Genomic DNA, 27,707 nt, shown 5'->3' with positions numbered 1-27,707 from the left:
TGCTGCTGAATGTGCAGACAGAATGCCGCGTTTACCCCCACAGGCGGCTCCCTAAGGCCTAATCATGCGTTCTCCCAGTGTCACCATGCTCCTCTGGACACGTGCAAAGCAGAGTTTTGGTTTTAAGCAGGTGCGGATTGTCAGGGCCGGAAGTGGCCAGCTTACTCACTGTGGTGTGTCCCTCGTCCTGCCACCAGTGCCCAGCTGACCTCCCGGGAAGCAGTGACCTAGCTCAGGTCGGAGCCTCTCAGTGACAATCCAGACTCCCGCTACCTGGGCTGGTGGTCACAGCGTCAGTGAGTCCAGCACTGGTGCCTGTCGGGTTATTGGGCACTCACACTCACTCCTTTTGTATTAGCCCAACTTTATTTACCTGGCAATGAGACCAAGATACACTAGGTAGGCGCGCACTAGATACACTGCGCCGTGCGTCTGGTGCCTCAGAATGCGACCACTGGTTTCCAGAGCCTCTGAAGTCCGGAAGGCCAGGGTGGGGCAGGCTTTCATTCCCAGCCCCGGGAAGGCAGAGGCAGGCCTGGTCTACACAGTGGCCCCACCAGGGTTACATTTAAGGAGAAAAGCCTGACCTAGGCTCTGACAAGTTCTTGTTTGTCTAGTAACAGCAGACGGTGTCTACAGGGCACATGAGTCCATTTGAAAGAAAAAACAACCTAAGGTGAAGGAGCCTTAACCTGGAGCTTAACCATTTAATGAACAAATCGGAAGAAGCTGCCATCTGCAGATCTCTCCAAGGCTCGAAGCAGCTCTATAAAACATCCGTCAATAATTTAATACTTAAATAAGTTTCCAGTTATTTACTGGCTGGTTCCCTCTGGGCTCGGAACAGCCTCCTCCTGGGCCGGTTTGGCTGCACAGAGCGACAGGCTGTCCTTCCCTGCAGCGTCCTTTCAAGTGAGTACAGGATTGCTGGTGGCTCGGTCGTCAGCGGGAGAGTTCGGCGTGGGCTCGCGGGCTGTGACGCGCTTCAGCTTATGTGGTTTGTCGCCTGGCCTCTTCTTTTAAGGTACCGCTTCCTGATCTTGATCATCCATTTCACACTCAGTTTAGCAAACTCTGCTGCTTTAAACAACGCCAGGAAGGCCCCGCAGAGCAGAGCGATGGTGTCCCAGGGATTGGCCGTGATTATCTGTGGAACCCACAAAACGGGGCTGTTGGGGCACCAGCCCTGACTCCGAAGCCTCAGACTCTGGAGTCACGGGCCTCTGCGTTCAGACCTACGGGGCAGCTGCTCAGAAGGGCTTTAAGGAATGACTGGAGAAGCCTCAAAACTGTACAATCAGACATCCAGACTGAGTTTTAATTCTGTGGCTTAATCCAAAAAGTGACTCAAGTAAATTCCCCTGAAACTATACCCAAGCCATACACAGGCACGCACACAGATAAACACAGGCACACACACACACACACACACACACACACACACACACGCAAGCACAGGCACACAGGCACGCGCTCAGGCCCGGGCACACCTCGGCCCCTAGAGGCAGGTGTGAGAACGGGGTGCTGTCACGTTACCTCAGCTTTGAGCTCTGTCCCGCAGGCTCATCCCGTGGCCTGCTCCTTCCTCCCTTGCTGGGATGTGGTCCCAGCTAGAAAAGCTAATCCTTAAACTTGGCACTTCCTCCACCCACTCAGCCAAACCTTTTTTCCTTTGCCAAAGTTGTTTATCCCACAGAGCTCTGTTTACTGTCGTGATTTAGAGCAATAGCGGGGTGCTCACTAGGGACTCTCGTCTGTGCAGTGGTAGTGCATGGACTCCGGGCCTTGTGCATGCTACACGAGCTCCCTTCCTCGGAGGGTGCTCCCTCACCAGACTCGGCAGAGTTAATTTTGGAATCCCCTGTGTGGTTTAAACAAAGAAAGACACCTGCAGGCCTGGTTCAGTGGGCCGTCCGCCCACGTTCACACCTCCTGTCAGGGTCAGGCGGTCCACTGGCCTGCCCTCAGGGCCCTCGCAATTGCTTACGTCATGGCCCACCACCACCAGGTGAGTGTGGCCAGATGAAAGGCCCGCACGGCAGCTCTCCCTGCTTCCGGCATCCTCCCTCTCCTCTTGTTCTAGACATACGCCCCCTCTCGGCCCCTCTTCTCTGCTTTCCTGGCTCTGTTCCTGTCTGTCTGCCTGTCTACACGTCCACCGCCTCTGCCCCTTCCCCAGGCCCTCCCTCTTCTCCCTCCCCCAACAGCCTTTCACGCCAGCCTGCTGCCTGGGGTAGTGACTATGGCGCACATCGTGGTGTGGGCACCATAGAACCCCGCACTGCATTAGATTTCGTAGCACCTCTGCCTTCAGGACTGCACGATTCAGGGGCTCCAGGGGCTCTCCTTGGCCCATAAAAGCCTCTCACAATAGGTAGATCAGAATAAAGAAAATCAGGGCGCACACCATGGCACACAGGGCCCCAAACTGTTTCCTTTCACCCTGTTGGTCTTAGTAAGCGTCACGCCTTCACCCCTCACACAGAGCCTGGGCCAATCTTCAGTGTCAGGGGCGACAGCACAGTCTGTCCACCTGGGATCTGAAGCTTTAGCATCTCTTCCCTGTTGCTACGGTCCCTCAGAGCATCTTGGGATAAAGTGAAGCACACGCTCTTGGCGGTACTTACATCCTGGACCTTCTGGATAAAGGGGTCTTTCCATTCGAAGACCACGAAGAACAGTTGCGCGCTCCTCTCCGAGGCAGGCCTCTGGTCGATGTAATTAACCACACTGGTCTAGGTGCAGAGCGGACAAGCAGTAAGAGCAGGAAGGGGCTCTTGGCCTCGGCTCTCCTAACAGCATCTCTGGGAGAAAGAAAGCCAAGCCCCACATACGAGACCTTTGAACTGGTTCAAGAGCCAGGGCTTTCCTGCAGCTGCTAGTTCTTCAGGAGAGACCACAATGCCTGCTAGTGCTTAGAACGGTGACTGAAATCTGCAGACTCACAGGTAAGCCATTGTCAATCCACTTCAAAAGACAAATTCAAAGCAATGAAAATCCCAATTTTTGGGCTGGAGTGATGGATCAGAGGTTAAGAGTACTGGCTGCTCTTCCAAACGTCCTTGAGTTCAATTCCCAGCAGCCACATGGTGGCTCACAACCATCTATAGTGAGATCTGCTGCCCTCTTCTGGTGTGTAGGCATAATGCAGGCAGAACACTGTACACATAACAAGTAAATAAATCTTAAAAAAGAAGAAAAAGAAAATCCCAAATGTCAAAATACTTAAAGAGCTGAACAGCGCAAGCCTTCGAGTCTACGGGGACGAAGTGTGGCCTGCACTCCACACTAGCAAGTGTAAATATTCAGCAGGCACACACGAGAAAACGCCCGTCGGCTATGAAAGCAGCTGTGCCACAGCCTTGGGAAGACGCTGAGGTTTGTCGCAGGGCTGCCCAGGAGTGAGGGAAGCCCTTGTGGGCTGGGCAGTCACCGTCTTGCTGTCACCACCTAAGGTGGGGAAAATCCTGTCCCTTGACTAGACCTGGGTGTGGACGCTCTGTGCGTGGAGAACAAGGCCACCGCCTCCTCTGGGGGAGCTGCAGGTCTGCTGCGAGGCGGCCCTGCCATCCCCATGGCCCTGCCCTTCCAGTCCTCCCAGATCTCAGTAAAAGATACCCAGCAATCCTCCTGCCTCAACACCCAGCATTCTGGCTCCAGCCTGAGGAAGCCCAAGCTTTCCAATCAGCTCGTGTTCTCCTGCTTCCTCACAGGCACTCACGCCCTCACAGGGCCTGGCCTCGCCTCAGCTGTACCAATCCAGGCAGCATAAGGAAATGCTTCCCAGTTGTACAAGGCAGAGATGGTTCTGTGGAGAAGTCTAGCTGCTGAACTGTGCCCAGCACGGGAAGCCCTCCTGAGGGCCACCAAAGGTCTCCCTGTCCTTGGGACCTACCCCAAAGCCCCGCCCTCAAAGTCCCCATCCACCCCAGCCTCAAGTGTGACAAGGAAACAAACCACTACCTCCTGCCGGAACTCAACAGCTTCTCGGCCGTCCTCCTCCTTGGTCTTCACCAGCGACATCTTGACCCAGGTGCGGAAGCCGCCAGAGAACTTCCAGCTGGAGTAGGCGCTCTCGCAGGCCTGCATGAAGCCTGCCTTGTCCGGGCTTGGGAGGGAAGGGAGGTCCAGGCTGACCGGGCCTGACGCTGGAGCCCACTGTGGCCAAAGCAAACTACTCCTGTCTCAAGCTGGGCCCTTTCTGTACAATCGGGATCGTGGGGTCCCTGCCCCCTCAGATCTGGGCACCTTATCAGGCTGGTTAGCCTCAAAAGCAACGCGCAGCTCTCTTTACCTCTATTTAGTCTCCACCAGTTGGCAGCAGTGATTCCTGCCCATAACTCCACCTCCACCATGGGCACACCTCTTTTCCACAGCACCCCTCCCTCCATCTTAGTCACCCACACTGGGGTTTCCAGAAGTTCCCTGAAGTACGGCTTGCTGCACTCAACGAACTCAGCCTCCCTCCGAGCGTCTCCCGGGAGCTGTGTGTGCAGACCCAGCACGAGGAAGCAAGCGCAAACCGCAGGGCAGAGCCAGGCAGAGCGGTACAGACCCGTCAACCCAGCACCTGGAGGCTGAGGCAGGGGGATCCTGAATCCAGAACAGCCTGGGCTGGAGTAATACCCTGCCTCAAAAACAGTGCTTGGCCCTAGAAGGGACAGCCATGACACGCCCAATCTGAAGGACAGGGACCACTGGAGAATTACAGAAGAGGGGACAGGAGGTATGTAAGGCCAGGAAGATGGCGACATCTCTGGATGCGACAGCCGCTGACTGCACTGTGGTGCCTGTCTGCATTGCGGGGCCTGTCAGTCAGCATATCCTCCCAGGGAACCTCAGCAGCCACTGGCTGCTGGGAGAGGCTGGAGCAGCCACCTCGGCCCCACCCACGCTCACGCAGGCAGCTCTAATTAAACAGTACTTCCCATGGGGAAAAAAAAAAGACACGAAGGGAGGTAGGGCATTCATTGAGAAGAATAGGGATTCAGCGGGTGGAGGGGGACAAGAGCAAGAGTGGAAATGACCAAAAAGCACCGTATACATGTGCGAAACTGCTGGGGAATAAACACAAAAGCAACAGTGCCAGGCTGAGGGCCCTTCCTGAAGTGGCTCAGGGTGACGACTTCCAGGAGGCAGGACAGGCAGGCTACAAGCAGGAAAGGTGCTGGCTCGGAGATCCTGAGGCCAGGGCCCAGAGCTCCCCAATGGAAGGAAAGCAGAGCAATGTGTGACTTCCTGTTCAGCTGGACTAGACAGGGACAGACAGGCACATTCCTCCCCTCCCAAGTGTGCTCGGCCCTGGAGACAGCAGTGCAGTGCTCCCCTGAGCAGGCAGCAGGCAGGACTCTGCAGCCCGGGAGGCTCACCTCCAGAGGGCAGCGCCCTGTTCCTCAGCACCTCAGGCCGACAGAGCCCTCCCCGGGACAGCGCTGCAGGCAGAGAGCCAGCAACCCTACACCCACGCCTGCTAAAGTGCTGTCAGCGTCCTGGGCCACCAGGTCCTGTCCTGGGCCAGCTCCCCTTTCCCACCCTCACCCCCACATCTCCAGCAAGGCAGGGGAGGCCATGAACTGTGAACAGCCACCTTTGCATGAACTCCTGGAAAGAGGAGAAGAGGAGGTAGTCAATGGCGCTGAAGTCCTCGTTGCTCTGGTTCAGGCGGAACTGGAGAAACACCAGCTCTCGCTTCTTCACCTCCTGCGGCCCCTGGACAATCAGGGCCGACTGCTGCAGGGACAGAAAGCCAGGGCCTCAGCGCTCAGAGCTGCGTGCTCCTGACTCTCACACATGCACAGATGCTCGGCCACAAGCCCTGCCTGGCAAATGCAGAGGGTCCCCCAGCAGCCTCCAGGGACTACAGCCAAGCCCTCCACCCAGGGGTGCAAGCTGGCCGTGGGGACTTCTCAGCCCAGCTGGCTGGGCCGTCATGGGACATTTCCACTGGATAAGGGTGTTTGCTTTTATGAGTCTGTGTGCCCCAGTTGACTTTGTCCTAATGTCTACTACACGTGAGTCTTCCAATGCAAATCAGTGAGTGACTCCTGTTTCCTCTTGCACCTTCTGGGCAGGCTGGCTCGCTAAGGTGTGCCAACCCTCAGTGTTCCCCAGCATGTCCCTGTCATGATTTTAACCTTACATGTACACACCGCAGACCCCTGGCTTTAGTAAGCACCCGGCTCTCAGCCTTGCCCGCCTTCTCTCACCCTCCACTGCCCCCGAGCCAGGGCTGCGCTGCCCGAGGCATCGCCTGCTCTGTCGGGTGACTCGGGCCAGGCCAGCCCCCTCCACGTTATTCTTCCAGTGTCCTAGTTGTTGGAGTATGCACTCCTCACCTCCAAATGCTCTTTAAACTGCCTCGAAAGGTCCAACTAAACGCACCAGGATGCTCTCACCGGAGAGAACTGAAGTGATGTTAAGACGAGAATGCTACCTCACCACCCCGCCTCGCCTTCCCTCACCTCTCACGCCCCTGACCACGGGGACAGGACAACAGGGAACACTGCTGGGCAGCCCCACGAAGCAGCAGTGAGTGCCCCTGTGAGCCTGCCTGCCAGCCAGGCCGCTCAGGGACAGAAGCTGCCCTGACGGCAGCTCCACCAGGAAGGGGTTTGCACACCGGCTAGGCCTGAACTCTGATTAGCACACTTGGTCTGCTGTGACCGAATTATACGGGAGCTAGCAAAGCCCCAGAGGCGGCGTGAGCGTCAGCTGTGGTGGGAGAGGAAGCGGTGAGATACCAGCCCGCAGCCGGGACAGGTGCTGCTGCCTCCTGTACAAAAGCAGATCACGGCCACAGGCAAACTGCAAGTACTCCAAAGCACAAGAAACCAGAAAGTCAACGAAAGCCTCAAGACTTATGCAGAGTGACCCCACAAGACCCTCAATGGAGGTCACTGTCACAGGACAATGCCTGCACAGTAACATCTGGGAAGGGCAGGGTGAGAACAGGCCTCCTCCTAGCCGGCCACCTCAGCCCCAGTCCCCAGATGACTCAAGCTGGGAGCTGACTGCAAAAAAGCAAACCAACCAACCAAAAAAGTGCCGATCCCAAGCGCAGTTTCCTAACAGTCTGCTGCGGCTCCAAGCAACCCAGCGACGCAGCAGCCTGTGGGTGAGGCCAAGGCAACCGGAGTTTCCCCGAGAGCAGCAGGAAGGCCATCTGCACACTAGCAGAAGCGCAGGCCCTGGGTGGCTGTCACCGGAGTGTCTGAGCAGCTGTGGACACTCTGGTGCGTGCATCTTACTCGTTTCCTTTTCTGAGACAGAGTCTCACTGTGAGCAAGGTCCTCACACCTCAGTTCTGGGTGCCTGGGACTCCACACCAGTCCCATTACATCATTTCACACTGGCTTTTGCTCAGGGAGCAGTTGAACGGGAGGAGGAAACTTCTTTGAGGCTCCCAGCTCGTGGCCAGAAGGAGTTGATGAAGAAAATTAACCATCCCTCAGAACTGGGGTAGTGAATGCATCGACCTTCCTTCCTTTGAGAACACCCTTCCTTCTGTGTCCTTGTTTCACAGGTTTTATATTTAAATTATGAACTACAGAAAATAAAACAGCTCTATGTGAGAGCAGCTGCCTCCTAGGAAATATGCCAGCCAACAGGGGGAGAGGAAGAGGTTCCCAGAATGGGCACAGCGGCACCCACAGCCACTGTGTTTCTCAGAGGGGTGAGGAGAGCCGGGAATCCAGACTGCTTTCCTGGCTACAGCCTCCCTCTTCCAGACTGGGTTCTGCTCCTTCATTTCAGGCTCTTTCATTTAGTGTTGGCTTCATGGAAAAGTCCAGTGACTACCAACTGTCCATTCTCAGTTAGGAATAAAGGATTCTGATGCCAAGGGTGGGTGTCTCCCTCGGGGCTTACATCTGCCTGCCTGAAGGCCAGCCATGGAGGCACCGTGGTCAGAGAACACCAGAAGCCCAGGCCTTGACCCGAGGAGAGTCCTACAGCAGTCCTGTCTCCACGCCTGAGCTAAGGGCCTTCCCTCCGCCTCGGCTGAGGCCTGGCATCCAGAGAAGCACCTTGCCCTGCAGCTCTGCAACCAGGGAGGGCAAAGTTCTTGAGTCACAGCAGTCAGCCGTGTTCCAAACTCAGCCATGCTGCGCTGGGGGCCAGAGGCTGACACCGCCTGGCATTTCTGTCCTGGGTTGTGAGCCTTCTCTGACTGGCAAGCCTCGTCGACTAATTCCAGGCACCTTACACTGGCTCCTCCGGCCTTCTGGTCAGCCTGTGCAGCCTTCCTCAGTGTGTGGGGCTGTCCTCATGCCCTACCCTACCTTGTTTTGCAGGGAACAGAAACCACATCATCAGGCTTTCGGAGGGGCCTGGGAAAGGATCAGCCAGTCTTAGAGCAGCCCTTCATCTTGAACACAGCGATTCCTCTCACCCTCAGGGGCAGGAGGCCCCACAGCAGGATACACGCACTGGCCTTTGCTTCTGTCCATAGCTGCATCTCACATTCTCCTCTAAGGCCCTCTGAGCCACCCCCACCATCCCCCTTCCCAGATGGGCAGTGTTGGTCCATGGTCAGTGTCTCAGTCACTGCTCTGCTGCTGTGAAGACACACTGTGACCCAGACAACAAAATAAAGCATTTAACTGGGGCTGGCTGACAGCCTCAGAGGGTTAGTCATTATAATCATGGCCGTGAGCACAGCAGGACACGGCAGGCACGGTGCTGGAGAAATAGCTAAGAGCTTACATCTGACCCATGGGCAGGAAGATGGGGAGAGAGAGAGCATGCCAGTAGGCCTAGCATGGGCTTTTGAAACCTCAAAGCCCACCCCCAGTGACACACTTCTCCAGCCAGGCCACACCTTCTAATCCTTCCCAAATGGTTCCACTAACTGGGGACCAAGCACTGAAACATTCAAAATGGGAGCCATTCTCACTCGGACCACCACAGGCGGCAATGTCCTGTGTCGATGGAAAGCTTTCACTGGCCCTTCAGTCCCTCTTGACGAAGGAAAAGAGCCAAGACTTAAGAATGCAAAGCCATGTCCCTGGCCAGGAACCCTGACAGGTGTGCTCTGCGGGAGTTACCAGCGAGCTGTGCTGTGTGGCGTGTGCTGCCAGCTCCCTCACCACAGACCAGTGTACCATCTTCATTCCTGGAAGCACACCTGCCCCCACCAAGAAGCCCTGAGGGTTATCAGCCCCAGTAGCACACACACCACACCACTCATCTGCCAGGGACTGAAGACCCATGCCAAGACAATACAGGGAGGGGAAGGCTGGAGTCCTTAGGGCATGTGACTAGTGGCATTACCACAGTGTGATTGGAGAAGGGGTGGGTGTAGTTGATCCTCTCCGTGGTGCAGTTCCTGTCTCCAGGCTGGCCAGGGCTGGCAAGAGGCGGAATGACCTCATAGTGATGCTTACAGCTGAGCAGCTGAGCCTGACCGGGGTATAGGGCAATCCCTGGAACACACACAGATTGGCACAGGTCAGTCACAGTCCTGAGCACCCAGCCTTACCTCACACCTACCTCCTCGGTACTGTGCCAGGAAGGAGGAGAAGAGGGAGAGGAGCAAGGCATGGCCCTACTCCAGTGGGGGTCCCCACCACCTCAGCCAGCCTCCCTTACCCTGCCTGGAATGTGGCTTCCGCCAGGACATCTCCCTCACGGCACAGCGGTGCCCCGCAGGGCCTGCCTGCCGGGTGCTATAAAGGCTGTGCTCTGAGGCTCCCAAGAACTCATTTTAGGCTCTGCTGGAGCCAAGAACACAAATCACATAGAGTGTCCTTGTTCTCACTCAGGCTCCCAGAAACACTGACAACAACTCATGGCACTGAGGCCGAGCCGAGGGATCAAAGACTGCAGGGAAGTCCCACAAAGAGGCAGAAGCAGACACAGCAAAGCCAGGGAAAGAAGGAGATAACCAGGCCTGGCTGCACGGTGACTGTCGGGGAGCCCCTGGCAGGCAGAGATCTGGCCCTAGCCTTGAGCAGGAAGTCCCGGGTGTCATTCAGGGTCAGAGCAGGTGGCACACTCATGGTGGGCAAGGCTTGAGCCCACCTTCCTTCTCCAATGCCAACTTAGGGTGCCAGCCGATCACCCACTCTGGTGGACAACAGAACTCAGGGATACGCAGAACGGCCTGGAGCCCTCACGGCTGCTCACCTGCCTCCACATCCCATCGCCTTCCTACGCCCTGCTCTGGCCTTGACTCTTGGGGCACTGGGAAGGACAATGGCCCCTCGGGCTCCTTTGCCATATATGCCATCCCCAGTTGGTGGAGCTGTCTGGAAAGGACTAAAAAGTGTCTCCTTGGTGGAAAAGCTGTGTCACAGGGGCAGGCTGGTGCTCTCAAAGGCTGGCACCGTTCCCAGCGTGCTTTCTGCCTCCTGCTCTCCATTCCAGCTGTTACTACCACGCCTTTGTCCACCATCATGGCCTCTACCCCTCTGAGCAGTGAACCAATGAAATGCTTTCTCTTATGAGTTGCCTTGCTCAGGGCGCTGTCTCGGCAATAGAAAAGTAACTAAGACACTGCCCTTCATCTCTGGCCTTCAGCTCTAGCCAGGGTTCTCTCTCCACCGAGGCCCCTGCCTCCCCACACACACCCTGGCCCCTGCTCCTCCCCTGCTGCCCACCTCATGCCTAACAAAGCCTGGCTCCAATGCTGCTCTCCTTGCTCCCCCGCCCGCCCCCCCGCCCCAGTGCTCCAGGGTCTGGCACTGACTCCCAGACCCACGTCTACAGCTCCACTCTGTCCTGCTCCACCCTGCCTGTGCTGGGAACACAGCGGTGGCTCAGGGCGAGGCTCCCTGGCTGAAACCCTGGCCACCGTACCTGGAGCGTCATAGCGGTCCACCTCCTTGTACGATACGGACATGACAGGGTGCTTGAGCTTTTCTCGGAAGTCTGTGATGGTCTGGTAGACGAGGAAGACGGCCACCGCCATGAGCAGCAGGTAGATGAAGCTGAGCAGCACGGAGAAGACGTTCTTCAGGCAGGCCTTGCTGAAGCGGATGCTGCTGGAAGCGGACTCGCTGTCCACGCCTGTCCACGGGACACCACAGTCACCAAGCCGCTGGCGGCAGGCTGCCTCCTCCCAGCCCTCAGCACAAAAGGTGTGGAGAAACACCAGCTCTGTCTCTCCCCTCCCAGCCACAGCCACCCCGCCTGCCACTCCTTGCCTGTTTTGAAGAATGGTCATCACCAGCTCCACCCTTTTCACCCAGAAGGCCCCTTTCCCAGGAAACCTTCCCTTGAGGTTAACAGGACACAGTCTCCCTGCTGAGCGCCTCACTCGCCTCCCTTTGCTACCTGATACAGGGGTCACGTGACCAGCAATGCCTGTTCCTGCCGCTGAGTAGGGTGGACTGTGTCTCTCAAACCGTGAGCCAAACTAAACCCTCCTGCCTCCTGTTGCTCCCCGTTGGGTATTTTGTCACAGGAATGAGGAAAGTAACACACGCATTAACCCCCAGTGTGAATGAACATGGAACGGGGGCTGTGGACGTATTATCCTAAATGAGACCCTGAGGGCGGGTCTTTAGCTGAAGCGGAACCAAGTGCAGAGCCGGGGCAGGGAGCAGGGGAAGGCAGCTTTCTCCAAGCTGAAGAGAGCTTTCACTGGAGACCAGGTCTGCAAGACCTTGATGGAAGACACCGGGCCGCAAGCGTGGGCGGCTCCTGTTAGGAGCCACCCAAGATGGCAGCTGTCACGGCAACCTGGGTTCACCTTCCCATGGTGCTTCTGCTCCCCAGCTCGAACCACAGCTCCAGGAGTGCGGGATCACACCCCCTGCCTCAGGTGACAACTGTGAGACCAGAACAATGAATCTGAAATTTAGTGACAGCGGCATTTAAGAATGGGCAAACACAGGAAGACAGCAGAGGGCATCTTCCTGTGGAGAGAAGGCCTGTGAGAGGCACAAAAGTCTAACTGTTTGCTGGAGATTCATGCCACCCCCCAAATGACATTCTGTGGACCTGTGATATGTACAAGTCACTGGCGGGAGAGTCCAAGGGGTGGGGAAGCCAAGCGGGTGTGTGGGGGTGTGGGTGGTGTGTGTGTGTGGGTGGGTGGGGGTGTGTGTGGGTGTGTGTGTGGGGTGTGTGTGGGTGTGTGTGTGTGTGTGTGGGGGGTGTGGGTGGTGTGTGGGGGTGTGGGTGTGGGGGGGGGTGTTGGTGTGGGGTGTGTGTGTGGGGTGTGTGTGTGGGGTGTGTGTGTGTGGGTGTGTGTGGGTGTGTATGTGGGGGTGTGTGTGTGGGGGGTGTGGGGTGTGTGTGTGGGGTGTGTGTGTCGGGGGTGTGTGTGTGTGTATGTGGGTGTGTGGGGGGGTATGGGGTGTGTGTGGGGGGGTGTGGATGTGTGGGTGGGGGTATGTGGGTGTGTGTGTGCAAGTGTGGGTGTGGGTGTGTGGGTATGTCTGTGGGGGTGTGGGGGTGTGTGGGTGTGTGTCTAGCTGAGTGGCAGCCAGGCCTTCAGGGACCCCAGCAGGGGACCACACTGGTCAAGAGCCCCAAGCAGCTCACACACAGAAATGCCTGTGATTAAAGACTTCAGGGAGACAGGATGCAGGATGCGAACAGGAAACACGGGCCAGTGAGGCCTCAGGAGAGGGAGAGGGCGTGTGCACCTTTCTTCCAGTTCGTGGAATACTCCACAGCTGCGTGGAAAACACTGAGGGAACAGAAACCTCGATGAAACGGACAGAAAACTTTCTCAGTCCTAGGAAAGATGTGTACAGAGGCCAGAGAAGCTCAGACGGGTGTGACCAGAGAGAGTGCTGCACCACAGCCTGTCACGATGCACACGTGACCAGAGTTACACCACGGCCTGTCACAGTGAAACTGCCAAAAGCACAAGACAAAGCTGCTAAGTGTGCACACAGAGGTGATGCCGCGCCAAGGGCGTACCACTAGAGCAACAGCCGGCCCCAGCGGGAACCCTACAGCCGGGAATTTTACACCCAGCAACACAGCCTGCCTGTCAGGAAGGCCAGAGGAGTAAAGGCCTTCTACGACAGCACACTGAGGCGTCCGTGTGCACAGACCACCCTGGAGGACGTTCGCAGTGTCCTCTGGGAGCCATGTTTGTGTCACTGTGACAGCAGACCTAAGAGAACAACTTACAGGGGTTGAAGTGGCTCACGAGGGTCAGCGGCCGCATCTGTGGGGAGACGGCCACAGGGCAGAGTGGCTCGGCTCAAAGCAGCAGGAAGCAGAGAGTGGCTCTGTGACTCTTCCTCCTCCCTCCTTCCTCAATCTGAGCACCGACGGGTGCCATGTCCGTCCACATGCTTCTCTGTGCTTCTCTGTGCTTTGTCCTCCTTAGAGAAGCGGTCACACTGCCCAGAAGTGTCACTGCCCCTCTTGGCACTCTCAAAGTCAATCAACAACCACGACTTAGCAGCAGAAAGACCTATAGCTGTAAACCCCAGAGAGGCAAAGTGACCAGCCTGACCGGCTGGTGAGAAGCCACTGAGCTGCAGCAACCAGCAAAGCGGGAGAGCAGAGGACTCTGGGAACAGCAGGAGGACCCACGCAAGGCTGCAGCAGTACCGCTGCTCTGAAGGCGCAGGTGGGACAGGATGGCACTGCTGGACTGCAGAGATGGCTCAGTAGTTAGGACACTTGTCGCTCTTGTGGAGGACCTGAGGACCTGCACCACAGGGCACCTCACAACTGTCTGCAACTCCCAGGCCCTCCAATGCTGGTAGACATTTGCACATGCCAAATAAGTAAACCTTAAAAATTAAAATATATACTTATTACATTTATATATTAAACATATATTATATTGCCTAAAAGGAACTGACTTCACATACAGGATTAAAGCAAAAGAATGGAAAATGACATTCAAAGAAAATGAAAACCCGAATCGTAAAAACCTTAAGGAGAGGCCATACTGCACTGGACAACAGAGACTTGTGACCGAAGGCTAATTCACCCAGGAGCTGCGATGACTGTAAGTTTAGCACACCCACGTCAACTCCACAGAACACAGCGCTACACAGCTGAAGGGGAAGAGAACGACCAGCCTCAACGCAGCCAGACAGAAGTTCAACGGTACACAGACCAGCATGGCCAGCTCCTGCCGCGGCAGACACCCCATCCACGGCTGAAGAACGCTCTCGGGTCGGCAGGCTCCTTAGCTCCGAGCCATCTCCCCAGCTCGTGAGGAAAGTCTGCGCTGCCAGTCTGGCTACATTCACAATCACCTTAGCAAACTTCCAAACGCCGATTCCCAGACAGGTCTAACCAAGAAGAAAAGACCCGGATTACATGTGTCACCATTCATAGGCTGGAACAGCTCACACATGCACTCACGTGTGCACATACATACGCATGCTCACGTGTGAACACACAAAGAAAAGTGGAACATGCTACTTTCAGAACCTTATGGATCTAGACAACTTTGAGTTACAAGACGTAGATTCACAAAGGCAAGTCCCCGTGCTCTCTCTCAGACGGAATTACAGGGTCAGCAGTGACAGAGCGGGTTGGGAGGACAGAGGGCAGGCACGGGCACACTTTTATTGGCGTACTACATGCAGGTATGAAATTACACGGAACACCATGTGAGGCACAAGCAAGGAAATGACACCACCAGGGCCCAGTTCTCCAGGAACTAGCGGAAACGCAGGAGGAATTCCAAGTGACAACTAAGAACAGTGAGAGGAAACAAGCAGTTCCTCAGTGAAACCAGAAAAGCGGCTGCTCTGAAGGACAGGCTCAGTCCCTGAGAACCGAGAAGAGAAGCTCTGAAGAACAGGCTCAGTCCCTGAGAACTGAGAGACGAGTTGGGTGTGGCATTGGGGAGGAAGACACAAGCAGTCTCTGCAAGTTCAAGGGCCAGCCTGGTCTACAGAGTGAGTTCCAGACAACCAGGCTACACAGAGAGACATTCTCAGGGGTGAGGGGTGAGAGATAAATCGGAAATACAACTGGAAAGGCAACAGCAGACGAGACCAAGCAGCACTGGGGTTGGGGTTGACGTTGGGGTTACTGAAGTAAGCCAGCTGTAGCCAAGCCAAAGCTACAAGGAAAGCCTCTAGCATCTATGCAAAGCCAGCAAGAGAAGGTCCACACAGGGGAGATCAGAGGAAAGGCAATGAAGGAAGCACAGGGAACATGTTTTCTTAAAATAACTAAAAACCACTGATAAGGGCTGAGCATGGACTCAAGTTCTAGTCTCTCCAAAGAAATTGCTCTGTCAAACACTGTAGGCAAGCTGTCCAGAGCAGAGATAGAGACCCAGACAGAAGGATGGATGGACAGACAGAAAAGAGAGAGGGAAGAGAAAGATGAAGAAAAGGGGAGAGGGAGACATCTAAAACCACAAAGGAAAAAAAAAGCTAGGTCACTGATTCCCCAGTAGAAACCTGGAAGGCCAAGGCACAAAGGAACAAGACAGGACCGCAAACTCCTGCTGGCAGAAGCACCACAGTCAAGAATACTATCCTCCGTGACACGACGTCTCAGAAATAAAGATGATAAACAATCCTCTGGTGATGAGCCAAGCTGGGAGTCTTCATCATTGGTAAGAAACAGAGATGGAACTGTTTCAGCCTCGAACACAGGGCTGATTATGACACACACACACAGGATAACCCTCTGGGAAGGGTAAATTCATGATGAAATTCAGAATACTGCATTACTGTGTCACAAAACATCGACCTGCAAAATTTAAGCTAATTTAAGTGGGGGAGATGCCTGCAAAGGCCAGAAGGGGCGCTGGCTCTCCCAGAGTTAGCTATAGGCGATGTGAGCTGTGCTGCACAAGGGCTGGGAAACAAACTCGGGCCTCCGCAAACCCTAAATGGGAGGAATAAGAGTCAGTGTGGAGTCAAGTTACAGACAGGCCCAGTTCTGTAACCCAAGCAACCAGAAAGCCAAGGACTGTGAGATGGCAAGGCCAGCAAGGCCAGCCTGGACGCCTGCGACCCAGCTTCAAAAAGGAGTTCCCAACAGCAAGTATCTACATCAAAATAGGAAAAGCAGGGGTTGGGGAGGCGGCTCTGTCATGAGGGATGGCCTACACAAGATGGCCAGCCTGAGGTACATAAAACCCTGTCTCAAAACATAAAAATAAAAACATGAAAGAAGAGAAATGTGTGATCTGTCAGTGTACCCAGGGAAGACAGAATTGGTATCAAAGAGCTGTGTGTGCACAAAAGCCAGGAACTGGAGCCAATGTGAGGGGCAGGACGTGAGGAGCTAATCCCCAGGACTGAGAATGTAGACAGGCACAGCTGGGAGCTCGCTTGTGGTCCCAGAGCAGGGCCGGTTGAGACGGCAGCCCTCTGGGGCCTTGTGGGCCATCCAGCCTTGCCTAGGCAGCTTGCTCTAGGCCAGGGAGAGCGCGCGTCTCAAAAGACACGCAGAGACGGATAGAGCTCTACCCCAGCCAGGAGACCCCACGGTGAGAAATGACCCCACCAGGCACGACGCCTCCTGGCACTGATCCCCAATGGTCCGGAAGGGAGAGTAAGGGGAAACTGGGTCACAAGCTGTATGGCCACTCTCATCTTGCACACCAGGGTTTGGAGTAGATCAATTACAAGATGACCATCTAGATGCTTACAGCAGCCTAATGGCTGCCTGCGTCTTCAGCCCAGGTGAAAGCATTCCGTATTTATGCAGACTACCTTTCAACCAAAATCTCAGTCAGGGTGGAATTAAAAGTTCCAATTCGTCCTCAGTGAGTTCAAGACCAGCCTGGACTACATAAGCCTCTAAAAAGGAAGAGGGACTCTTTTCATCTGTGATGTGGACGGACCTAAGGACAGACACTGGCCCAACTGTCATGATGAGCTCACTCATGTGGGCTCTGAAACAGCTGACCTGGTAGAAGAAAGCAACGGGTCCTGAGAAGGATGGGGAGCAGGAGAGGTGTGGGCCCCAGGTATGAAGACACAGCGGGCAGGAGCAGTGTGCCCTGAGGGCTCCTGCACAGCAGCAGTTAGCAGTGGCATGGCGCAGATCTGAGAGTTTTAATGGTCTCACCACAAAGCAGTAAGTGTATGAGGCGACGCACTAGTTCCCACGATGGAATCACCACAGAATGCACTACTGAACTATCACAGCGAACCCACAAATGTGGACCACTATGTGTCAGTTTAAAAAGAACCCAGGCAGGAAGATGGCTCCGCGGACAAAACCACTGGCAAGGCCCACGGCCTGAGTTCAATTCCTGGATCCCACATAGGGGAAGATCTGACTCCCACAAGTTGTCCCGACTGCCACAATGCCTACCCCATTCTCTGTCACACAAAATAATAAACGTTTAAACACACACACACACACAAGTCAGCAAGGGAGCTGGGGTCAGAGTGCCCGAGTCTGAGGCCCACGTCTACAGAACGAAGCTGCCACCACGAGGAGCCCTTACAAGAATTAAATGTGGCAGTTGGGGCACGGCTGGCTGGGGGTGGGATGGCGCAGCCCAAAATGGGAGAGCACTGGGGCGTTTGCTCCACTCCGCGGTCCTCCTCTTAGTTGGCAGAATCACAGGACTTCCTCTCCCACACAGACAGAGGAACCAAAAGAACAGAACAGAACTCCCCAGCTCACCCAAAGAGCTGGAACCAAGCCAGGCTTCTGTCCACTCACTCACATCCACTGGTAAGGCTAAGGTGAACAGCTGTGCCGCTGTCACTAGGTTTCCCTGGGGAAAAGACTTCGGTGGGAGACAAGCAAACCCCAATCTGCAGCAGCAACAGGGCCAGGGGCGCAGAGGACAGTACTGGAGGGTGGACACTGACCCTGTCAGGAGGGCTGAGACACTGTAGCCAGCGATCAGCAGGGAGCCGAGGAGTCATCGGGCATTAACTAGCAGAGGAAGGGCAGCCACGGCTCACCCCACGAGCTGGCAGCCTGAGCTCAACTCCGGGAGCCCATGTAAAGGTGGAAGGAGAGCAACTACACAGAGCTGTCATCTGTTCTCCATGAACACACCACGGCCTTCGTGCCCACATGGAGGTATCAGGTGCCCCCACGACACAGTAATGATTTAAAGTTTAGAAGGGGGCTGACTGATGGCTCGGGAGACAAAGAGCACCTGCTGCTCTTGCAGAGGACCCAACTTCCAGTGCCCAGCCCCCACGTCAGGTGTTCTCAATCCCCTCCACCCCGCCCCGGGAAATCCCATGCCCTCTTCGGGCATCCGCACATAGGTGCCATGCTCCCACACAGACACACATCCACAAATGAATACAAGTCTTTAAAAGACAGGGTTGAGAATTCCAGAAAGAAGAAGGAAACAGCTCAGGCCGCCCCTGCCGGGCAGATGGACACGAAAGACACATAAGCCCAGCTGAAGGAGCCCACCGGGCTACGATGGAGGCATGGTGTGAGCTGTTTCACCAGCACCGCCTCAGGGGGAAGGGATGGCCTGGCCTCTGAACAGTTTCAAACCCACTATCAAGAACGCAGACCTTGAATAGGCGCGTCCCCAGCCGGAGGCCGATTAAATACGTAGGGCTGTAGAACTGGGGCAGAGCCGAGGCCTCCCCTCCCTCAGCTGGCACAGCGCCTGGACTGGGGCTGCAGCACATGGCCAGCTGCCAGCACCCTGAACCCACTTACCCGGCAAGACACCTGGACCTTGGACTTGGACCAGCTGCTTGTCTCGCTCGTCCGACTGCTCTGAGTTCTCAACGACCTGGTCCAACTCTTCGCTGAGCTAAAGGAGAAGGAAGGGAATGAGCATCAGCCTTACTTCCCAAGACTAAGGAAACAGAAGCTGCCACCCGCAGAACTGTCACACATGCACAGAGACCACATGACACCGTGTGTGAGGCCAATTCCACTGCCTTCTCTCACAGCCCGAGACTGGGAAGCCACAGAAGAGGTTTCAGCAGGGCCGGCTCCCTGAGCTGTGAAGGAAACTTGTGTTTCCAGCCTGTCTCCTTGCTTCTGGAGTTGGCCAGCCACCCCCGAAATGCCCAGCTCGTGGCTGCAGCTGATGTCCGACCTCTGCCTCCGTCGTCACTAAGCCCCTGTAGTGTGCAATCTAAGTGGCTGCATCTTTTTCTTTCTTTTTTTTTTTTCCCTTCAGTTTTTTGAGACAGGGTTTCTCTGTGTAGCCCCGGCTGTCCTGGAATCGCTTTGTAGACCAGGTTGGTCTTAAACTCCCAGCGATCCACCTGCCTCTGCCTCCCTGAGTGCTGGGACTGAAGGAGTGCACGACTTTGCTGGGCTACATGGGTGTGTCTTTAAAGACACTCACCATGCATTCAGGGCCCAGCACAACCTTGTCCTTGTGCCAGACACCTGAAGTGACTCTATTTCCAACTCCAAACAAGACAAGTCCCGGGGTTACACTTCAACATCTCCCTCCGGCAACACCAACCATAGTCAGTTACTGAAGTGGGAGTCACGCCACCTCGGCGTTCCAGAGCCCATGGTCTTAACCACTTCCCGGCAGAAGAGGAAATGGGTCTTAGAGTCTGCTGAGACAGAAATGGGAACAGCGGACTGGTCAGAGCTCTGTGGACACTAAAGCCCACAGATGTCCGTGCACATGGCAGAACAGAAGGAGACGGATATCCAGGTAACAGGCATTAATTAGCAGGGTGCCAGGCAACCGCAATCTCTGCTCATCAGCGTTCTCACCTGACCTGTCAGATGGGGAAATTCTGCCACTGGGCAAGCAAAGATACAAGCATCCCATCGACATAGTTAGAAGGCAGGGGAGGTTAGTTTGGAAGGCTTCCGTCCAGGCTCCAAGCCTTATCATGAAAAGCGACAAGGTACTTTTTTCACCCTCGGAGACAGGGTCTCATGTAACCCAGGCTGGCTTCAAACTCACTATAGTGGAGCGTGACGGTGAATTTCTGACCCTTCTGCCTCTACCTCCCAAGTGCTAGGATTACGAGCACTAAGCAAGTACTGAACCACCTCGGCTACAAACACCCTCAGACCTCAGGCATCTTTCAGAGTTATCCCAGATGATTTAAGTAAGAAAGTCTCAGCCAGGCACTGTGGCACACACCTGTAATCCCAGCACTCTGGGAGGCAGAGGTGGGCGCAGGCAAATCTCTGTGAGTCCCAGGCAGGCCTGTTCTACAAAGTGAGTCCAGGACAGCCAAGGCTACAACAGAGAAACCCTATCTTTAAAAAAAAAAAAGTTTCAAGAGAGACAGTGGTCCAAGCCTGGCCCAGGTCACCCTGACCCCAGGTCTACTGGTACCTCCCTTCCCTCGATTCCCTTCCCGACAGACAGCAGCCATCACAGCCTCTGCCTGTGCCAGGCCAACTTCTCAGAACGCTCCTTTCCGGAACGGAACCTCAGTACCTAACCCAGAGTCAGGTCCACTCTCAAAACAATCCAGGCAAGAAAGACGCAGGCCCATCTCGCAGTCTTCTTTGGACTTCAAAACAGACCTGAAGACAGCAAAGGAGTGGTGGGAGGGCGTTTCAGAACCTTCTACCCTTGGGCATGACTCCAGCGAGCACCTGATTGCACCTGTGGCCTTGCTCTGCGAGCGGGACAGCGGCCTGTATTTCAATGAATTATCTTCTAGGCCCTGCTAGGGAAGGAGGCACCAGCCAGTGTGGCCGAGCCGCGGTCCTCTGAAGCTAGGACCCCCCCCAAACTCCCCAGCAGCAAGAGCTGACTGCATCCTGCTGTTCCCTCGGGGTCACTAACTCAGCCGGAGCCCAGCTCAGCACTCTGCCAACTCGTTTGGAGAGCCAGAGTTTCCAGTGTGGCCAGAGCCTCCGTGGGTGGAGATGGCCACCGAGACAAGCTGCTGGAGTGGAAACCCAGAGAAGCTTGGGCTGCTCTGGTAGGGCGGTGTGGGGTGGCGGCATGGCCTCGAGCAAACCTGCACAGAGGTGGCTGAGGGCCAAGGATGCGGCGCCGCGGGCGATACCCAGGGCAGAGCAGGGCCGAGCCGGCCCCGCGCCAGAGGAGCAGAAGGCGCCCGGAACCCGCGCGGCTGTGCACGGGAAAGCCGGAGGCTCCGGCGGCAGACAAAGGGCTGCAGGGGTCGTGGGGCCGCGGAGGCGGCGGGGCGCCACAGAAGACCACGCGCTTCCCCACGGCCGGACGCCACAGTCCCCGCTCTCCCCACGTGCGGCGACCACGCAGCGGCTCCACCTGCTGCAGTGCCCGCACGCCACCGAGTGCCAAGCATCCACCTGCGCGGGGGTCGCAGCGCCCCGTCCGCCCTCCGCGCCCGCCCCGTCCGCACCTCCTGGTAGGATGTGGAGAGGTCCTGTCGGATCATGGCTCCGGTCTGCTGCGGCTCACCCCGGACCCGGACGCCACGGGAGGCACGAGCTCCGCAGAGAACCCGCTTCACTGAGCTAGACCCGCTGGAGTCTACAGCCGAAGAACAGGCGTGGCGGCGCTCGGCGCATGCGCAGCTCCTGCTGCCGCCGGGTCCGCGCGGGTAACGCTGGGAGTTGTAGTTCTGCCAGTCGGGAGAGGCTGTGAGAACTAGCTGGGCTACACCTCCTGCCAGGGAGGCAAGCACTTCCTCTCTTTGTTGCAGGCAGAGAAACGGAGTGTCTAAGTGCAACATGCACAGGGGCCAGGTCAGCGCCAGAGCACCCAGAAACGGGAAAAGGAAACTTGGCCTTGTGGTTTATAGTGGGAACGAATAAACGTCGAAAGAGCCCTATGTGCTACCAAGCGCTCCGTGCGTTTATGTCTTGATCCTCCAAGGAACCCTGCAACGGAAATACTTTTCTGACTATTTTAGAGATTAGGAAACTGATGTAATGGGGATACCTTGTATCAGAAAGGATAGGTAGAGAGAGGTGAAGGAGAAGTTATTTCATCTGGGAAAGGAATAACAGAATTCTGAGGGGAGGGGAAGGTGAGACAGTCTTTCTCACTTTGTAGCTGAAGCGGGCCTCGATTCATCGGCAGTTACTGTGCTCATCGTCCCAAGTCCTAGGATCACACCTTGCTTCAACTCACACAATTTCCTTTATTCCTTTTTAAAAGACCTGGGAGTGTGTGCGCGGGCCTGCGTGCACCCGTGTCTGAATGGGAAACTGTGTGCTGTGTGTACGTAGTTGACCGTGGTGGCCCCGGAGGGCATCAGACACGCCCAGCCCCCTATGTAGTGATGGGAACCAAACCCAGGTCCCCTGCAAGAGAAACAGGTTCTCTTAACCACTGAGCCACCTCTCCAGCCAGTTCCGTTCTCAGGACTGCACACTTCAAGTTTGGCGCTGCCCCTCACCTCCAGAACTCACCCTGCTCTGGGCCCTCCTCTTCTCTGACCCTGCAGCAGCTGCCACCGCCTGCTTAGTTTCACAGGACCTTGGAAGAGGCCAAAGGGATCACTCAGCAAACACCCAAAGACCTGGCCAACCACACGGGAAGCCTTGAGCCACCAGCCCTAAATGTGGGGAGGCTGGGGTGTCTTCCCTGTGGCTGGGTGATTTGAGGGGCACATCTCACAGCCTGCGATCCCTCAGCTGTGAGGCAGATGAGGCTGCTTATTACCCATCACCTCTGTGCCCACTGCAGCTGCGGCTTGGAGGTCCTGTCCCCAACCTACCCATGCCACTGGCCTTTTCCCCTCTCAGTGGCAAGCACAGAGCACGCTGGCCCTGTGCGTGGACACTCAGTTCGGCGCTCCTCTCTGGAAGCTTATGTGTGGTCTGGCTGTTTAACAGCAGCAGCTAGCAGTGGCCGCAGACTGGTAAGAGCAGCGGCAGTGGCTACCTCTCATGTGACAGCTCCCATCCTGGCCTCAGGTAACAGGACCCTGAGCTGCCCCTTAGCTTCTCATAGCCTAGGGACCGGGACCCTTCACTACAGAGTTACAGCTTTCACCAGGCACAAGGAAGCAGGACTCCTCGGCCTTTATGGCAGCCAGCACCCAGCTTACAAACCTCGGGTGTGTGAGACCCGTGGCCCTAAGGGCCTGGCAGTTCCCTGGAAACCTTCCAGGAACCAGATCCCTCCGTTTCTCTTTGAGACTTTCTCTAGCCTTGCTCCCCGCTCTCTACTTCCGTCACCCTCGTTCCTGCGCTGGCTATTCTCTCGGAGTCCCCAGCGGCTTCTCCTGGAGCTGACAAGCAACTGACTATCTTGCTGCTTTTGCAGCTCAGCCTGCCGATGACCACTCAATTTTAGCTGCTGTTGTTGCTCTCTTGCCTCTACTGCTGCTTTCTTCCTGTTCCCGGCTCAGCCCGCACCAATGAAAGCATGCAATTCAAAACCACTAAGAGCAGCCTTTCATGGGGCCTAACATCAGGATGCTAACTAAGGGAGGCAGCACTGGGGGCGAAGGGTCATCTCGCCAAGTGAGCCAAACAGTCTGTTTATATGACCAGAGAAGGGGTGTCTGTACCAATACAGAAAACTTCACATGCAAATGAAGGTTTGTGTTTTCACCAATCCCCCTGCCAGGTCATCAGCTGGGTTTGCTCTTCTTCTGGTCTAAGTAGAAATGGTTGCAGGAGCACCTAAATTTTGCCAAGGCTTTTGACAGCCAGCAGTCTGGTATGGACTGTGGGAAACAACCCCGGCCGAGGCTGCATATTCAAGAGCCAAAGCAACAGTCATAATACTTGTTCCCTTCTCTAAGGTCCCTGTGGAACCTTATGTACAGAATGGCTGGTACTGCTGTAAGGTAGTCAGTCAGCTGGTATCTAACCAGTCTTTCTGCTTAAAACAGCCAGGGCAGCAGGGGGAGCCCAACAGGGCAGGTCATGGCATCCAACTGCCCCATAGGCCTTTGCTTATTTATCAGAAATGAGCCTCAGGAGGAGTACTTAAGAACTCAGCAGGGGCTGGAGAGATGGCTCAGAGGTTAAGAGCACTTGCTGTTCTTCCAAAGGTCCTGAGTTCAATTCCCAGCAACCACATGGTGGCTCACAACCATCTACACTGGGATCTGGTGCCCTCTTTCTGGCTTACAGGCACATAAGCAGGCAGAATACTATATATTGTATAAATAATAAATACATCTTAAAAAAAAAAGAACTCAGCAGATCTTTGATTAATTTGATCAAAGCATACCAGAGAGAAGTGGGTTCATTTTGTTTAGAATCACCCTCCCCTGCCCTAGGTCTTCTGTTCTTACATCTCATAAATGAGCCAATATAGAGACAACATACACTGGACTGTAGTGAAAGTTTGGGGAGCAGCTGTAGACAGTATGTGTAGCACCTTACGCAGTGTGGGTACCTCAAAAATGCTGGTTGAGTTTATCAGTGGAATCCAATGCTCACCGTGCTGGCTAGTTTATGCCGACTTGACATAAACTAGAGTCATTTTGCAGGAGAGAACCTCAATTGAAAACTGACCCCACCACACTGGCCTGTGGGGCATTTTTCTTGAGTGATGACAGGTGTGGGAGGGCCCAGGTCACTTGGGGGGAGACACCTGGGCTGTGCAATAAGAAAGCAGGCTGGTCAGGCCTCGAGGAGCAAGCCAGTGAGCAGCTCTCCTCCATGGTCTCTGCATCAGCGCCTGCCCCGACTTCCCTGGATGATGGAAGGTGAAATAAACCCTCCCCCCCACCAAGGTACCTTTGGCCATGGCATTTTATCACAGCAATGGAAACCCTAACCAAGACATTCACCAAACAAAAGTACAAGCACTAATTAAACCTCTTACTGTATTGATAAAAGGGTAGCTGATGGAATGTGTCACACATAGGATTTTATAGCCGAGAGGAACCAGATAAACCTACACCAGCCATACTGGACAATGACACAATTGATGTCATTACTGATTAATGCAGTAGTCAACTCACTTTAACAAATACACTGTGCCATGTCCACACTGGATCCAGAAGTGAGCAAGACACCCAACTCTCTCATTCCCGAGGTTCTGTTGTGCAAGTGTGAAGGCCATAAAATTGGGTTTCAACCCTGAGTTTCCGAGGCCTCTCCTCCCACAGTCACTCTTCAGGAGAGTGTGACTTGTTTTCCAAGCCATGTGGCTGTTTCCTCATGTTTCTTCCTGCTTGTTTCATGTGCATGTGTGAGACGGTGGGTGGTGTGTGTGTGGAGGTCAGAGGAAAACTTTTTGTAGTCTGTTCCAGGAATTGAGACTTGCAAGCGCTGACCACTGGGCCATCTCTCCCCTACGTCTCTTATGCTAGTACTCTGCTGCGCTGGGCCCCAACCTTTCCCAAGGACACACTCCCGGCTTCCAGGGTCTTTATTGCTACCCTCTTCTTCCCCAGTCTTGAGTTCCTGGTTTTACAAGATGACCATTTTCAAAACTAGCTCCTGGATCTCCTTTCCACTTGTTCCCCAGGGGCCAGGGAGTGGCCATCTCCAGTCTCATGGCCTCAGTTACTGTCTCTGTCTTAGAGAGTCTTGTAATAAGTTTATATCTCCGCAAACTATTTGGAAGAACCTTGAAAATGTGACTTTGTCGGAAATAAGGTCATTGAAATTGAACTGGATATAAGTGGAATAGTTAAGTCCTACCCAGCAGGACCTGTGTCCTTATGAAAAGACGGAAGGTGCCTACTTGTTTTTCTATTGCTGTGGTAAAACACCACAAACACAGCGACTTAGAAGAGGAAGGCACTTAACTTGGCTTTCAGCTTCAGAGGTGAGAGGCTGTGATGGTGGAGGGCAGCTCATATCTTGATCTGCACCCATAAGGCAGAGGGGACTCTCTGAGGTTCCCCTAAATCTTCTGAAACCTCAAAGCCCACCCTCAGTGGCACACCTCCAACAAGGTCACACTTCCTAACCCTTCCGAAACAGTTCCACTAAGTGAGGACAAAGCATTCAAACATATGACCCTATGGGGGACATCCTCGTTCAAACACCACAAACAGTGATATGAGGTCAAGACAGGAGGACACCACGCGATGACAGAAGCAGCCTGGAGCGACACAGCAGGGAGCCAAAGTGGCTCACGTGATGGCTACAGGTGTGCACTCCATCCCTGGGCCGGTATGTGGCGGGACACCTCTGAGCCCAGCCCAACACAAAATTACAGACTCAAAACTTCATGAGATTTTTTTTTTTTGTAACTTGATTGCACAGTTCTCAAAAATGAACTTTGCACATGGCAACATCATGTCACAAAGCCAGAAGACTGGACACGCCTATAACTTGTGTGGTCTGTGGTCCTTCGGTGCCCTGGGAAAGGAACCCCACCCCCAAATGCATGGCACCGCCAGCTTCCTGAGACCTCGGCTTAGCTAGGGTTCCCACTGCTGTGCACAGACACCATGACCACAGCAACTCTCATTTAGCTGGGGCTGGCTTACATTCAGAGGTTTAGTCCATTGTCTTCACGGCAGGAGGCACGGCAGTGTGCAGGAGAAGGAGCAGAGAGTTATGCTTCTGGATCATGGGTCAGCAGGAAGAGCCTCAAAGCCCACCTCTTAGTGACTCACTTCCTCCAACAAAGCCACACCCACTGTAGCCAGGCCACACCTCCTAATAGTGCTACTCTCTCTGGGCCATTGGGAGTCATTTTTATTCAAACCACCACAGCCTGGATGCCCTGTTGTCTGTGTCACTTCTTCAAGGTCCACCTAGGAGCAACTGCCAGCAGCTAGTAAGAACACTCACCTGCACCCTGATGCCCAGTTCTGTCTCGGCTCTGCTCTGACTGACCTTGACCCTGGTATTCAGCCTTCCTGTGCCTCAGATACATTGTGTGTATTATGAACACCTGTCCCAGATGTGGGCAGCATCATTCCACAGGAAGGCTCCAGGAATGAAGAGAACGGGGAAAGGAAAAGTAAGCTGAACACTGGCATTTTCTCCTCTGCTTCCTGATCACTAAATGTGAACAAACAGCCTCCTGCTCCCAGGATTCTCCCCCATGGTCAATATCCTCAAAATCGTGAGCCAAAATAAACCTTTATCTCCTTAGGATGCTTCTTGTACAGCATTGGTTGTGAACAGCATATTAGTAACTGATATGCACTAGTCATTAATTAGCATATTAGTTACTAATAAGTATTCATTACTAATTAGCACACTAGTTACTAGTATGTATTATTTATGCATTAGCATATTCATTACTAATATGTGTTAGTATTCATTAGCATATTAGTTACTAATAGGTATTAGCTATTAATTAATTGGCTACTAATATGTATCAGTTATTGATAAGCACATTGGTTACTAATAAGTATTAATTCCTGATTAGCACACTGGTTACTAATATCTATTAGTTCTTGATTAGCATATTGGTTACTAATCCACTGTTCACAGAGCTCAGGGGATAAAATGGATTAGCAGAGCGTATTTAGAGTGGGATTTCCGCTGACTTCAGTCAGGGGGAAGAGCTGCCTGAGATGGGCAGGCTCAGGGTGGGGAAGGGGCCAGGATCACCGGTGCACCTCCTTCACCTCTAAATGCCGCTCTCACACTCCAGCTTCCGTCCCAAGATCCCAGCTCCCAGTCCAAAGGCTTCTCAGTTCTCTAGCCCCAGCAAGGCGGGCACAGCTCTCGAATCTCATCCTCAGCACCACCTCCTCCCTGTGGCTGGTTTCTCTGGGTTCTCTCAGCCTCTCTGTCACCTGTGTGGCCAACAACGTGCGTCACGGCTCCTCTGTCTTACTGTTGGACACAGCTAAGACACAAACACTAGTAAACGGTAGTGGAAATAGCTTCTGCTTTCTTTTAAAATCTTATCTATTTCACGTGTTTGGGTGTATTGTCGGTGTGTGTGTCTGCACCACATTTGTGCATCAAGTCCCCTGGGACTGGAGTAACAGATGCATGTGAGCTGCCATGTGAGTGCTGGGGATTGAGCCTGGGAGGGCAGCAACTGCTCTTAACCGCCATTT

The 27,707-nt window shown here is 54.5% G+C and overlaps 1 protein-coding gene across 3 annotated transcripts; it reads right to left on the bottom strand.

Moving 5' to 3' along the window:
- Window positions 1–347: 347 nt before the first annotated feature.
- Window positions 348–26,944, bottom strand: Pacc1 (proton activated chloride channel 1). 3 transcript variants are annotated; one of them, XM_060364928.1, is made up of 8 exons: window positions 26,172–26,944; window positions 18,547–18,643; window positions 10,798–11,007; window positions 9,271–9,422; window positions 5,588–5,730; window positions 3,964–4,108; window positions 2,628–2,735; window positions 348–1,147 (listed from the first exon to the last, which is right to left on the bottom strand). In XM_060364928.1, exons 3-8 carry the CDS (start codon window positions 10,907–10,909, stop codon window positions 986–988), a joined length of 822 nt encoding a protein of 273 aa, XP_060220911.1. In that variant the 5' UTR covers window positions 10,910–11,007; window positions 18,547–18,643; window positions 26,172–26,944; the 3' UTR covers window positions 348–985. The 3 variants fall into 3 exon arrangements, with proteins under 3 accessions (XP_060220911.1, XP_021506725.1, XP_060220912.1); XM_021651050.2 differs by lacking the exon at window positions 26,172–26,944 and adding an exon at window positions 21,159–21,333; XM_060364929.1 differs by lacking the exon at window positions 26,172–26,944 and adding an exon at window positions 20,258–20,320.
- Between the last annotated feature and the right edge of the window lie 763 nt (window positions 26,945–27,707).

Source organism: Meriones unguiculatus, chromosome 11 (genome assembly GCF_030254825.1).
Source record: "Meriones unguiculatus strain TT.TT164.6M chromosome 11, Bangor_MerUng_6.1, whole genome shotgun sequence".
Lineage (NCBI taxonomy): Eukaryota > Metazoa > Chordata > Mammalia > Rodentia > Muridae > Meriones > Meriones unguiculatus.
This window is presented reverse-complemented; position numbering and strand designations above follow the sequence as displayed.

What these genes read in the sequence shown, in the direction of transcription:
- Pacc1 (XM_021651050.2), bottom strand. Translation starts at nt 21,194, where the DNA reads ATGATCCGACAGGACCTCTCCACATCCTACCAGGAG. An exon ending in TCTCCACATCCTACCAGGAG is followed by an intron (nt 18,644 to 21,158) that starts GTGCGGACGGGG and finishes CTTCTCCTTTAG; the next exon opens with CTCAGCGAAGAGTTGGACCA. An exon ending in TTATCCAGAAGGTCCAGGAT is followed by an intron (nt 1,148 to 2,627) that starts GTAAGTACCGCC and finishes TGGGTTCCACAG; the next exon opens with ATAATCACGGCCAATCCCTG.